General features: G+C 34.4%; 1 protein-coding gene across 29 annotated transcripts in view; it reads left to right on the top strand.

The window, feature by feature from the left end:
- Positions 1-15,416, top strand: part of LOC111059297 (protein unc-80 homolog) — a 177,154-nt gene that overhangs the window by 22,558 nt on the left and 139,180 nt on the right. For 20 of the 29 annotated variants that reach the window (XM_039432683.1, XM_039432677.1, XM_039432672.1 and 17 more), the window contains 4 exons: positions 1,141-1,311; positions 2,966-3,138; positions 6,806-6,987; positions 12,005-12,144. In XM_039432683.1, the coding sequence (XP_039288617.1) occupies positions 1,141-1,311; positions 2,966-3,138; positions 6,806-6,987; positions 12,005-12,144 (666 nt within the window). The remainder of the gene's footprint in view (positions 1-1,140; positions 1,312-2,965; positions 3,139-6,805; positions 6,988-12,004; positions 12,145-15,416) is intronic. The other 9 variants (XM_039432690.1, XM_039432695.1, XM_039432693.1 and 6 more) reach the window with 1 other exon arrangement.

The following is a 15,416-nucleotide window of genomic DNA, read 5'->3' as shown; positions in this document are numbered from 1 at the left end:
AGGGTTCGTTCCTCAGGATACCCGAACCACTTGATGCGCGATTTGGGGGTTGCGGACTGGGCCGCGTAATGATCGATCCAGAATTGAGGATGTAGCGTTTTATTCAAATGGCCTTAGAACGGCCATCAATGACAGAGACTTCTAGTTAACGGAACTTTTAGTAAAAATGAACTGTTCTAAAACTTTTGTCATTACACATTTTCACCTAGAACATCATTTTAACAAAAAAAAAAAATGCACTTTTTCGAGAATATTTTCTCCAGAGTGCTTTTTTTCATTTATTTTATTTTAGTGACGTTTTCCGGTAGAAGTATTCTTAGAAATGTAACTCTATGATCCAATCACGATTATTTCAAACTCTTATGTTGATTAGTTATTGAGTTATGATGTCATTCTAGCCGCTGAATGACGGCTAGACCGCTGATGCTGCTGATAGTGACATGACTATCATTAAATCACACTTCCATTAGTTGAATATGACAAAATTATAAACTAATAGAGCTGTGTAGATTAGTCAATATATTCTGGTTGAAAACAATAATTTATTAAAATGAATGAAAAACTGCAAAGTACTTGAAAATATGTTTTATTGTCATTTCCTCATCTTTCTTGTGGAGATCTTCATTTTTTTTATTTCAATTATTTCTCAGATATATCTGTTATGAAGTGCAGTGATCCAGCACATCATTTTCATTCGGGCTTCCACAGTTGAACTAATATTTACAGTAAAGCAACAATAATTTGAGATCCTGGCACTATTCATACTATCCATACAGTCCGAATGGAAAATATGTGCTGTATTACAGCACTTCATAGGAAATATCCACTTCTATTTTCTATCATGAATTCAACTTGTAAGGAAATTATAGTTTCTGAAAATGCATTCACAACTTTTCAAGGCAGTCTGCAACAAACATTCTAGTAGCACTGAGAAAAAAATTTTTTTGTCGAATCAGGATTATATTGTCATTTTCTCATCTTCCTTGTTGAGATCTTTATCTTTTTCCTAATTCCAACTAGTTTTCAATCATATTTCCCATGAAGTTCTGTAATCTAGCACAGCATTTCCATTCGAACTAAAACAGTTGAACCAAGTCAACAACTAATTCTCTAATTATAGTTGAATGTGTTTTTTGGCAGTTGGTCAATGGACAAGGAGTCGCTGGGTAGCACCCGAGCCGCCATGATCTCGAGCAACGTGGTGGATATAGCGGCGGCCACCTTCATGGACGTCGCAGTCCTCAGGTGTCTCTTCATCCCCAGCTGGCAAGAAGAGGGCATCTACTGGGCGCTTCAATTCCTCTATCACAGGTAACGATAAGCCGTCACTATTTTCAAAATTCGGAAATCTGTTGTGATAGAAAAGCAATCCTAGTAGACAAAAGAGACCACGCAAGTGGGGGCAATAATATTAATCTTTGCAATATTGTAGGTAAGTTAATTTGAATAATCAGCTCGATATCAGTCCGAACACTGACAAACCCTGTGGGTTTATCCTTGTTTTAGAGGAAAAAAAGGAGAAGTAATCCTTTGAAGAAAAGAACTAAGTATCCAAAATAGCTTGCATTGAAATGATCACAGATAAGATAAGATGAGATTTATTTATTTATGCAGATTACAATATATACAGGCTTATTTGCAGATGTATATAAATACAACATAGAAATGTTTTCTAATAGAGTTTAATACAATAACTGGATAGGCGTTTGAATTTTGAGCGCTTATAGTTGGTTAGTACACTTTTTCGCTACAGTTTCGCTAGTAAACTACATGGTCTTATCACAGTGGGTTAATTTGAATAATCTGGTTGGCATACATTCAGTATGGAAACTTGGCTAGTATTCTGGCGCAAAAATCCGCCATCTTGTTAGGAAGTTCCGCATTGTAATAGTATTGATGGGAGGTTCGGAGCACTTTACTGATCCGGATCAATTGATCTCGTTTACTGCCGCGAGCTAATCAGAAGACCAGGATTGGAACTTTCTAAGGTCATGTGACGTGTCTAGTATTTGTGCCATATGTAGAAAACATTGGCTAGATAGGCGTTTGATTGACAGTTTCCATTCTGTACCTGTTCTGTGCTCTTATTGCCCGAGCCAGCCCGTCAGTAGTTGCAAGCAGCTCGTTGTACATGCTTCGTTACTCAAGTTAGAATTGTTATGCGTGATCGTGGAAGCGTAATATGATTTCATTTATAATTATTAGTTCTGGAAATTGGTTGCCCAGTAATTGGTTCCCTGGTGAAAGATTATAACATTGTAAAATACTACAAATCATCACAATGACAAGTCCAGATTGAAAAACCACTCAAATACTTACTTATTTAGCGATTCACATCCTGGAGCTTTCCTATGTATCCAATGATCTTCTACTCACTACTAACCTCACAAATAAGGTATTCATTCGTATGTTAAAACGGAAGGAGATGGTGAGTGGTTTTTAAATTTTTAAGCATGTTTCATGTTCAATTAAAATCGGTTGTCACATGTTAGAGTTCCCTGATTTTGTAGTATTATTTTATCGTAAAAAATACAGTCCACATTTAATTACCGTTCATTCAATAACAAAGTATGAATCGGAAAATATTGGATAATGGAGGATAGAATGCAATTTGTAACAATTATACTGTACTATGATATAATATTGTTTGTATTTATGTACACAAGTTAGCGTGAACAAATAGAATGGAAGCTTAGAGTTCTGATTGATTAAAAATTGAAATTTGATCTATTTTTATGAGTACTCTGTTTGACAGGTGAATACTCTTCTCTGTGAGAGATATCACAATACAATAAGTTCATGTTTATGACTTTCTATTTCTCCAGTTCATAGAACTCTAGGAAAATATAAACTCTTCATGGAAAAAATAGACAATTCGTTCAGTTATCTCATTTGCAGTATTTAGTGAAGATTTTGTTATGCAGTTGAGCATAGCTAATTAAGATTTTTTCCATTTATGTTGAAGGTTGCACAATATAAACGAAGATTCGATATTGCAGCAGCAACCTCGCAGGAGATGTAACTCTCTCCCGACTCCAAAAATAGAGGTGTCGTTCCATCAGAGTCCTGAAAGTAAGAAGAAACAATCCAAAGCGTACATTGAAGTGCCAGAACCTAGACATATTAATATATTGGCAGGTAGACAAGTATATTCTGATCAAAGTTTGTTTGTGGAGTGGATTTGTCTGCACGAATTCTGTCGATTCGGCTCTCTGCTTCTCTCAATAGCTTCTAGTTGGAGTTTTGCTGTCTATCTACAATAATACCGTCTTCCATTCAATCACCACAATATTTTCATTGAATGATATTTCCCATATTATCAAGCATCACAGACGACTATCTTAGAACTCTTTAAGAATGTATTCCACCTTGCATCTATTGAATAAGATGGAAATCATTCGAATTATATATTACATATTATTATGATACATATATTTTCTATATTATCAAGCATCACAGAGTATCTTGAAACTCTTTGAGAACGCATTCCACCTTGGATCTATTGAATACGGTGAAAAGCATTCGAATACAACGCTCACATCATATTTATGTCTGGGAACCATTTTTTTCTTTTTCTAATTTCATTCTATCAACTCAGCCACTAAACAACAGATTACATGACATGAATTTCAGAGTTTTTGTCAATAGTGATGAATATGATATTGTGGTGATGAATGGAATGGAACCAATTATTCTTCTTCTCACTTTCGTTTCTCAGCTCTAAATGGCTTGTCAGTGACGGCTCACTTCCTTCTTCTCAACTGTCACCTCAAATTAAATTGGCCTGATCCTCTTCTTCCTGTGTACAATATTCTTCTCTTACTGTTGAAAAATATACGTGTGCTTGATGTGTATATCCATGAATTTACAACCTTCTCATGTGTGTTAAATCATCTATGAACATTCACTATCTTTTATTGGTGTAACCCTCTATTCTCTACTATTGGTGTACCTAAATCCTCTTCAATCGGTGTTTGGACGTGAATATAAAAAATGTATTATTTCTTGAAAAATGTACTTTCATTCACGAGAATATTCTCCATTTTTGACTTCTATTGAAATGACTATCTTTTCAGTGTGTAACTCCAGTCTCTTTAATCATATTTATCACCCTCTCTCTTAATGTAATATTTGTATTCCACCTCTTACCTTTGTGTGCTATTGATGTTGTCAGCATTATATATCTTCTTGACTGTTCTTCCCAAACCGACTTTATCTAAATAACTTGAAAGGCTGTTTTTAATCATTATCGTATTCGACGCATCTGTAAATATTATATAAACATTTTAATTAGGTAAGCATATCTCATCTTCTCATGTAAATATAACAATCAGTTAGATGACATAGTTGAGACGATCATATCAACCAAATATCAGATTCTCCAATAGTAGTAGCAATTTCTGTATGTATTTATTCATGAATATCTAACGGATCTAGAAAACGGCTCTAACGATTTTGATGAAATTTGCAATATAGACGGCTCTTGATATGAAAATTCGATTACACAGGGTCTCATTCCTGGGAAAACTCGCTGAAGGACATGAAACGTATAATAATTATCCATCTTTGGAAAAACAGCTGATATTTCGTCGTCTGTCGATTAATTTCTTGCCAGATAATATTTCTCGTAAGATCAGCTGATTGATTGCAATAGTTCAACAGCTGAACATAATTCTGTCTCACTCCCACACAGGCAATCGCACTTTCCATTAACGACAGACGACGAAATTATCAGCTGTTTCTCCAAGGATGTATAATTATTATCCATTTAATATCCTTCAGCGAGTTTGCTCAGGAACGAGACCCTGTGCAATCGAATTTTCATATCAAGACCTCCTACCTCCTATAACTTCTCTCCTCCTATATTGAAAATTTCATCATAATCGTTAGAGCCGTTTTTGAGACCAGTTGGACATACATACAGGAATTGCTCGCTTAATATGATAGGATACATATGATCTACTATATAATGTTTTAACATGAAAACTTTCTTCCACAATATTGATATGTGATAAATAGATACTTGTAAAGCGTAAAGCAATATTGCAACACCTGAAATGTGAGTGTTCCTATTGTTTCCAAATAGGATTATTCACGAATATATCATTTGCTTTATCATGAATATAACACTAGAAACCTCTATTTTCTTCATTGCTTTTCGCGCTTCAGTTATCTACATGAGCTATGAGTTATATAGCAGCTATTACTTGAATAATTTACAGTTTAATAATAATAAGATAACAATTGTCTGAACTATCTCTAGTTCATCTCATAGTTCTAATTCACATAACAATGAGAGTCACTGAAAAGTATGATTTAGAGATATTCATACTTTTCTAGGAATTTTATTATTATACACGTGGCGATTAAATCAGACAAACTAGAAGTCGGTAGCTAATGATCAATGAATAATTTCTTATCAAAGGTTGCTTCTTTAGCCGTCGAATAAGTTACCTGCATTGATATTTCAAGCTCTAACTCTCAAATCTCGAAATCATTTTCCTCCTTTGCATGTGAAAAAAAACAATGTGTTATTACCGTATTTTCTTATAGTTCTTGACTGTAAATTATACAGAGTGAGTCATATGTATGGGAACCCTTCAATAAGTTGAAGACTATTGTAGATATAATACTGTAACTTCCAGGATAAGTTATTGGTCGAATACTCCACCTTTTGACGTACAACTGAATTTCAACCCCTCCTAAGGGGGTGACTTAGAGGTTGTAACTCCAATATTTCAAATGTAAATACCCATTGTTTGGTACATAATTCTAAATGCCTTTTCAAAACAAGAAAGATGACATCAATAAAAATGTTCTATGATACTTGTATCCAAAATGGAGTCTGATTGAAGTTTTAGTTTTTGCTTTATTCTATCATTTTGAGTGTCTTTTCAAAATTACATCAATAAAAAGCTTTTATGATACTTGTATCCAAAATGGCGGCTGATTGAAGTTTTAGTTTTTACTTGAAACTTCAATTCAGATTGAATATTCGAGCTACAACCCCTAGGTCACCCCCGTATAAGGGGTTGAAATTCATTTGTACGTCAAAAGTTAGAGTATTAGACCAATAACTAAACCTCAAAGTTACAATTTTATATCCACAACAGTATCCAACTTATTGAATGGTTTCCATATATATGACTCACTATGCCTTTATAAATTTGTATATGTTGCCTTTGTAAATTTCAATTGACGATATTCAAATGAATTATTGATATAGAGCGAGAGAGTGATATATGCATCAATTTATATTCTACTTTCTTTTGTGATTAGGTAGCTGTGATCTCTATCAATCGATTTGCTTGGAAATTCTATTCAAAAACCTATGTCTAGTAATTACAGTAGTTCATAAATGATGTCGCCTTACTACTACTAACATGAATTAATCAGAAAGCTTGAATTATTATGTTCTTAATAATCATCATCAAGTTGTTCAACCTCCTGCTGAATTTTCTAAGATTTTTGCTCTAAAGTATTATACAGTACCTTCACATTATCATTAATTTGAATAATGCCACTATCAATTCAACTTGAAAACAACAAGCTGTAGGCTACTCTTGATAGAATTATCATCAAAAATCTTATAAAATTTTGATTTGACATCAATTGAACTAGAATCCTTACCATGACTTAAATAATTATTATATTTGAAACATGAATGAATAGCTGATGTTGTATAATAAATATTTTATTTATCTTATGAATTTTCAATATTTTAAATGGGATAAAGTATGATTTTTGAAATTTCTCTGCATCAAAACATGTAAATTCAAACATCAATTCGTTCTAATCCATCCAGAAGCACCATATTGCGTCACAAAAAAAGCTGAGGAAGCGTTGAAGAGGCGATCCAGTGAAAAGGTCAAGAAGAAAATGAAAATGGCTGACTTAAGGGCTTTCGTTGAAACGAAATTACTTTCCAAATCGGAAAAAGGTCTCAACAGAATTGGTCGTGATGAAACCAAGTCATTGAGTGGCCAGGTAAGAATAATTTTCAAATTTCCATATTAAGAAATGTTTCCACTTGATTATTGTAAGAGTCACCGATTCCGTATGTAATGTATGTACAAGGTGCGCCAGAGAAACTTCAGCATAATACATGCATTTTGATGGGCAACAAAATCGCGTTCAGTCGATTCTTGAACAACAGCCAATTTATAGGGATGAAATTGGAGGTTTTCAAGGAAAATTCGTCGAACAGTTGAGTTAGAAATTGCCATAGCAGCTGCTTGTTTGCAAGCCGAACGCCGGAAAGAACGCACAACTGACTGCCTCACTCTTTCGATATTTTCTGGAGTTCTGATGATAGCTCATTGTAGTCCACTTCTGGGTTTAGTGGCACTTCCACACTCCCGAAATGAGTTAACCGGAGACAGAATCGAATTACGGCCAGGAACGAGTCTGTAAGGAGGAATTTCCAATCGAGTGCGGAAGGCATGTTGCGTAGCAACAACAAGTGACCGACCATTAGAAAAGGAGCTCTCAACTGCGAAGGTCCGCTGCTCTCTAGACCAGAGCATGATGGCTGCTTACTTGAGAAAGGATTAATTTGGGATCTCCCCCCTCCAGATGTGCCCCCTCCTGCCCCTCTTCACGACCAATTTACCACGCGGGATTTTTTTTCAAATGAGTAAGTTTCTCTGGCGCACTTTGTATATTGAAATTGAAATTGAAATTTATTCTTCCAAAAAATACATTAAATTACAATATATTACAATGTATAACTGAAAATAGTGGAAAAATATTGCTTTTAACAACCCCTGAGTTACTACAGTGTGGGGTCGTTCATGTTCCATATGCATTTTTTATTCTCTTGAATAGTATGGTTACAGTGTTAAACAAATATGAGAATTAAACAAAAATAAAACAGCAGAGCTCTGCATGAATAGAAACGTAGATATAAACTATAAATATAATGCCTTCAATATGAATAGTAAATATGAACAGATCTAGTACTAGAAACTATCAAGTTAAAATCTGAACAATAATGAGAGAGAATGTAAAATAAAACTGTAATTAGATAAAGCTATGAAATATAAGAAATACATTTAGCTGAATTGAACTCTTGAGCTTAAATAATGCAATCTGGTAATTTGAGAGTGTTGAAATGCCATACATACATAATAAAATTACTAAAATAATCTACTGAGATAAAATTTATTGAAACAATGTTTCCACTTCATTCCTCTCCAATAGCCAACTCTTGGTCAAGTGTCTGAATCTATTCAAGCGTAATGCATCCTTTATTTCACTAGGCAAAAGGTTAAAAATACCTTTTATCCCAATATCCCAACTTTTCATCAAATTCATTTAAAAGTTTGAAATATTCCAATTTACTTGATGTTCTATTTGATATTCAATTCAATATATTGATTGAAGAGTATATTACATTCACATTGGACAGAATTTGAAGGAATCTGATCCACGTTGGAGGAATCTGGCATTCCCTCTACGATCACCCTCTCTCATTTAATCCTTGTTTCCACCATTTACACTACCATTTACTCAAAAGAAGAAGAAAATTTCTCACTGATCGCATGAAGGAATATAAGTCCCAAAGAATTAATACAATTCACGAAGCGCAGGGGCTCACATCAAAGGATGTAGTGTTAGTGAGAATTGACACAAGAGACAATTAAATTTATAACAGTGAATCACATGCTATTGTCACAATATCCAGGCATACAGAGAGCTTCAGATATCTTACAACAGGCTACAATGGTACAGTACAGGATATTATTGATAGAGTGAAGGACAGGACAGAAAAAGTGCTTTTGGTAAGGAACCGAAAAAAACTTAGAAGGAGAAGCCAATACTAAACATTGTAAAATTGATGAATAATCTGATAGAAGAGCTTGACTCAGAAGATATAAATGATATTCCAACTCTGGATCCTAAATTTGTGTTTGATTGATTGGAACAGTTCAACCTGAGAATAATTAGTTTCAATATCAGAAGTTACAACAAGAATGTTGACGAGTTCCTGATCCAATTAGAGGACTTACAGTGTAACTTTGATGTAATTGTATTAACAGAATGCTGGATTTCTTGCAATACAACTCTACGCATAATAAGTGACTACAATCTATATGCAACAGAGAAGAATCATCTACAGAATGATGGAGTAATTGTAGCCTATATGTTAAAACTGATATTAATGTTGAAGTTGAGTAGCCAGAAATTCGACACGCAAACTGTTTGAATCTCTGCCTCGAAACTCGAGGAAGTATATTTGTCATTACTGCAATATATAGGTCACCTTCCAACCCAGATTTGACAGAATTCATCAACGGTATGAGACATCGGTTCGAGGGATCAAGTCAACATTCCCATGTAGTTGAAGGAGACTTCAATATTAACACCATAGAACCAAACAAGCATCGTCAACTGCATGATTATGAGAACTTTCTCAGTGAATTTGGTTTTGCTCACTGTATTAAACAGCCTACTCGCGTCCACGACAACACCTCTACATGCTTGGATCATATTTTAGTGAATTTCAAAAAATACCTGATGCCAATAGTTTTTCAAAACTGAATAACAGACCACTACATCACTATTCTAGGAATAAGAAGCAACAAAGATATTGATAATGCAGAGAAGAAGCAAAACAGAGACGTCTTCAACAAAGTCAAGTTTTCATCACTGCTTGTGGAAAAAACATGGGACTCCATTCACAGGCAGGCGCATTGCATCACATTGCACTCCATCACATGTACTGAAGGCGCATTGAAAGAGTTTGTCACTATAATGAAGAAGCACGTGAAAGAATGTAAGAAAGCTTACTTCGTTCCACATAGAAAGAAGAAAATCAAGCCATGGATATCAGTGGGAATAATAACATCGATAAGGGGAAGAGATAAAGTTCACAAACAATGTAGAAATAATACATGAAATTTGCAACTACACCAATAGACTATTACATGAAATTCAGAAACCTATTAACTAGAGTTATAGAAGAAGCAAAAAAACAATATTTTCCCACATCTTTAGGAACTTTTTAAGAGATGCAAAGCAGACATGGAAGGTGATAAGTGAAATAGCTAAAGTTCAGAGACCAAGAACACAAATCAAAAAACTGGATGTACAAGGGAGAGAATTGAAACTGGGAGAGAATGATGAAGACATTGCAAAAGTTTTCAACGAATTCTTCAGATTGGATCTGAACTGGCACAAAATATATTAAACAATCAACAACCTGCAGACGAGACAATATTTTTTACACCTGTAGATGAAGGAGAAATGATAAAAATAATAAGCAGTCTCAAATCAGACAGCGCACCAGGCCCAGATAACTTCAGACCAGAGCTCTTCAAACAGAACAGTAAAGCTCTTGCTAGACCATTAAAACTGATTGCCAATAAAATCCTAGGAGAAAGTACCTTTCCTCAGTGTTTGAAGGAAGCTATTATAAGCCCAATTTTTAAAGCAGGGTACAAGATAGATTTGAACTGTTATAGACCAATATCACTTTTAAATATATAAGCAAAAATTTTTGAGAAATGTATCAAATCAAGACTTATTAACTTCCTTGAAAAGGAACATATATTATCACCAAATCAATATGGCTTTAAATCAAACTGTAGTACCAATGATGCAATCCACAATGTCATTTCACAAATAACAGAAAAAATCAACTGTGAGGAGAAACCACTGGCAATTTTCCTGGACCTGAAAAAAGCATTTGATACTGTGTCACATGATATTCTGCTGGAGAGACTCTACAACTATGGAATCAGAGGAGTGGCATGGGATCTATTCAAAAGCTACTTGTCAAACTGGACCCAGAGTGTCAGATTCAATAGACAAAGGAGCAGCAAGCTCAAAGTTGAATATGGAGTACCGCAAGGTACAGTACTTGGTCCAACACTCTTCTTGATTCATATGAATCCTTTGTGCAGTATGGAAATTGAAGGCAATATCCCCACCTTTGCAGATGATAGAGCTCTTTTGTTTTCAGGACTTTTCCAACAACACGGCATTCACTATCCATAGAAAACCAACAATAAAATACCTCGGCATTATACTATACTAGATTCTTTCCTACGCTGGGATCATCATATAGATTGTCTCTGCAAGAAGTTAAGAAAAATAATATTCAAGTTCAAAATGCTGAGAACAATCATAGACGAGAAGTGCATGAAGATGGTCTACTATTCCTCAGTTCAGTCTTTGCTTACCTATGGAATTGTAGGATAGGGAGGAACAAACTACGTTCATCTCGACCCCCTTATAAAAGTGCAAAAACTAATAATTAACATAATCAATCAGAAGCCACCTCGTTATCCATCAGACCAGCTCTACAATGAGTTTGGTGTGATGGAAGCAATACAACTCCACTCCCTAGAAATTATTTCAGACTGCACAAGAACCCAGAAAGCTTTCAAAACAGAAACCACTGTCATAACACAAGAAATAGTAGCCTTCTTATCACGAACGTGGCTAGGAAGGCAACATACCAACGACACTCCAACCACCCAGCACCAAACCTCCACAATTTACTTCCTGTACACATCAAGATTATAAAAAACTCAAGAAAATTTAAATGCGCCATTAAAAACTGGATCACAACAACTGGAAGGCATAATATAGAAAACATAGTTTCGAACAATATGTGAGCTCACTTACCCAATGTATTTGCACCCTCACTCTAAATTTAATTGTATTACTACTACACCTGCTCTAGAACATGGGTTTCCCATAGTTGAGTAGGTTAATTTCCGAAAAAATGCAATTTATTTATATTTGTAGTAAATTTAATATACTGTATTTGTGAATATTATGTACATTTTATTGATAAGATTGTTTATTTTTGTATATTAATGGAAATGAAATTTATTTGTATTTGTACCACACTCTACACCTGAGAACCGCTATTGCTTGAGAGTATTTTCCTTTTAGTTATCGCATAATTTAACTGTTTAACTTTTTCTTTTTCAATTCTATACTGTTTGAAAAAAATGTGTTTCACATAACAGTTCCATCACTTTCTTTACAGGAATATCATAGGAGTTTGGACACTGGCGACGTGCATCTAGCTCAAGCTGGCTCTGCACTGAGCAAACTTCTTGAACCCACATCCTCGAAAATACGACCAGCAACGAACCTCGTGAAGGGAAAGAGCATGCCAAGCCTCAGGTAACTATTCAAATTTAGTTAATCTTCCAAAACCAACTTCTCATCCTAGTTAGGCCTACCTATATAGTGAACAGTACCATTACATTGTACCCGAATAATCTGTGTTTCTAAACCTAATGCTGATGTTATCTATAATAAATAAGATTTCTCAGGCTCCTTGATTTTCTATTATTACCCGAGCTAATTTAACTAAATGTTTGTCTTAGCAGTAGGCTACGATATTTGAAAGTATTTCGACCATTCCGAGTTTTTCAGCATCTTCAAAGTCTAATATCATTCTACTGATAAATCATCATTACATGCTTGTAGTAGAGTTTTCTACTAATAGTTTTCCCAATTCTTCAATCTTCATGAAAGACACCGTATCATGCGTATTGATTACATTATTATTTTAGCATGCAATTCTGTGTTCAATGTTCTCATCTTAGATCAAAAGTCATTTCTTGATAGGAGATTTATCATTTTTGATTAATCACAATTAGTGAGGAGATAAATCAAATATCTAAATATTTTCAGATTATTCTTTTCTGTTTATCATTTGCTTTACGTCTGTTTATCTGGCTTATGTTCTTTGGTTTTGAGTGTTCGATGTGATACTTTCAATGTGTGTGGACGTTGTACTCAATATTCTTCCTGGATGCATCCATTGTAGAGTTTTTACACAACATCTTCTAAGTCTTTCCACCCACTCCACTAGATCTTACTCTTTTAGAACACATTGAATGCCATGTCATTCATGATTTAATGACAGTATTGTTTCATTGAGTGCCATCGCCCAGGACTTGATGTTTTGGGGGCCACATAGCTTTTCTAAATTATTCACATTATTTCTCATTCAAAATGGTATTATTACTAGGTAATATCATTATAGTAGTGATATGATATATTTAGATGTCGTACAAATAATATGAATGACACCGACATGGCCCCTGGTTGAATTGGTTCGTCTTATTTCCACGTCATTCATAGATGAGTGGCACAGTAAATCATCTGTTGAATGTGAAATAACATCAAGTTGCACAAAATCGATCACTAACCATTGATGGAGTGAAAAATCGACTAGTTCTTTGTAATCCAAGTATTTGTGGTGCTCAATGAACCTAGAATAAAATGTATTATAGATACCTTGGTGGTACTATAGTCCAGTCACTATATACATTGGTGCATGCAATTTATATTGTAGTTCTGATTTACTGATATATTATTTGGGTGGTACATAAGAAAAGTCCAGAACCCAGCTGGCTCAAATCTTTGAATAGTAGACTTGAGATGCGCGGGAACACTAGCGTCTAGTGATCAATTTTCATAACGGCAAGGAAAGTTGTGTGAGAGCGCCACACCAGATTTTTTAGATTATATGGAATTCTGAATAAAATTCGATTATTCGGAACTCGCTCTAACTCCAAAGAGAACTGAGTTATAATTTTTCAAAAATGAGAGAAATTTGAAGAAAAAATCAATTTTGATGAATTTTAGTTTTTGATCAACAATATCTTCCGATTATCACCATTTAGATGTATAATTCAAAATCCCTCTGGGCGTATTTTTGTGTACTAAAATCTGAGATAAGCTATAGCGCTCTATCTCATATAGATTTCCTTGTACACCTGACAACAATGCTCCTTGTATTGTGAAAAACACCCAATTTTCAGCTTCAACCATCATCACCAACTACATTGTCCACACATTGATATTACGCATAATGGCATAAGTTCATGAGATTATGTTGTATGAGAGTCACCCGTTAGATGAACTTCATTTCAGTATTTCCTAGTGGAGAGGCGCGCTTTAGGACACCTCAATGATCAAAATTTCAAACACTTACAACTTTTGACATAATGCTCAGATTTCATTGTACTACACTTCATTGTTCTCGGCTCGTCAAGGCGGTCCAAAATCATGCATCATAAGTCAAATTCGGTCGAAAAATGGAAAATTTATTATTGAGTGTACTTTCAAGCCCATGTTCCAATACACAAAAAATGGTCAATTCCCATATTCAAAGCTATGTATCTCGGTAACCCATTTTTATAAAAATCATTAATTTTATTGATCTTCAAATGAACAATAGAATTTTCTCTTTCATCTGCTGTGAACGATCCATGAGAAAATATGTTCGTAAAGTGAGATTGTTGAAAAAAATCCGGAAATTGTAGATATTTTTCTCATATCAACGGTTTTGGCAGTTTTATGATAGGGAAAAGTGATTCAAGATAAAAGTGATGTCATACATGACATCAAAACCCATTCAATTTTTGAAATATTATTTTGTGAATTGGAAATCTGGTCACGGATATAATTATTAAATGTAATTGGTAAAGCGAGAAGATCTCCAATGTACAAAGATAAAACGTGTGTTTTATCACGTTTCGTGAAGGCAATATTATGGTTTTTAGCTCCATGCTATACAAACAAGAGTGAGTCGACTTTTGGTCTGTGAATCAAGGCTGCATGTATTTTTTTCACATAAATAGATTTTGAGTTTTTCTTTCGAGGCCCGTATTCTTTGAACCGTTTGTGAAGTTAGTTGTTGAGTTAAGGCATTGGTTACCTGAAGGATTCTGTCTTGAGAATTCAATATTATATAGGCTGTCACAGTTCGGGCAGTTTAAACCTGCATAATTGTATTTTCAGGATTTGAATCTTGTAGGGAAAACTGGTGTTTTGATTCAGTCAGCTGGCAGGAGCTTTTTTTAATATATTTTTCATTTAATAGTCGGGAGTGATTTAACCGGACCTTGAGGATCAGGCCAAGGGACAATTTCAAGGTAAAGTAAGATAATAATAGTTAATTGTACATTTTTTATTTTTCAGACACATAATTCTAAACAATAATTTTGTTTTTATAATAAAAAAAAACTGAACGACCACAGATCAGCTAAGCGAGTAGCCCTTAAATTATTATCTGATTATTATAATCAGAAATTTTTATTGTTGATTATAGTTGTAATCTTTCCTTTATCTCAATTGCATTTGTTTTCCGTTTCGCACCGTTTCATATTGGAATATTCGTATTAAATAATAATTTGTTTGTTTTTCAAAACCTGTCATTGCATTTTTTCTCTCTCATTCTCACCATCTTGCTTACAATTGGAATATGGGCTTAAGTACACTCAACAATGAATTTTCCATTTTTCGTCCGAATTTGACTTATGATACATGATTTTGGACCATCTTGACGAGTCGAGAAGAATGAAGTGTAGTACGATGAAATCTGAGAATTTTGTCGAAAGTTATGTGTTTGAAATTTTGATCCTTGAGGTGTCCTTAAG

The sequence above is a fragment of the Nilaparvata lugens genome, chromosome 7 (assembly GCF_014356525.2).
Source record: "Nilaparvata lugens isolate BPH chromosome 7, ASM1435652v1, whole genome shotgun sequence".
NCBI classification, from domain to species: domain Eukaryota; kingdom Metazoa; phylum Arthropoda; class Insecta; order Hemiptera; family Delphacidae; genus Nilaparvata; species Nilaparvata lugens.
Note: the sequence above shows the minus strand (reverse complement) of the source record. Positions and strands in the feature narration are given on the sequence as shown.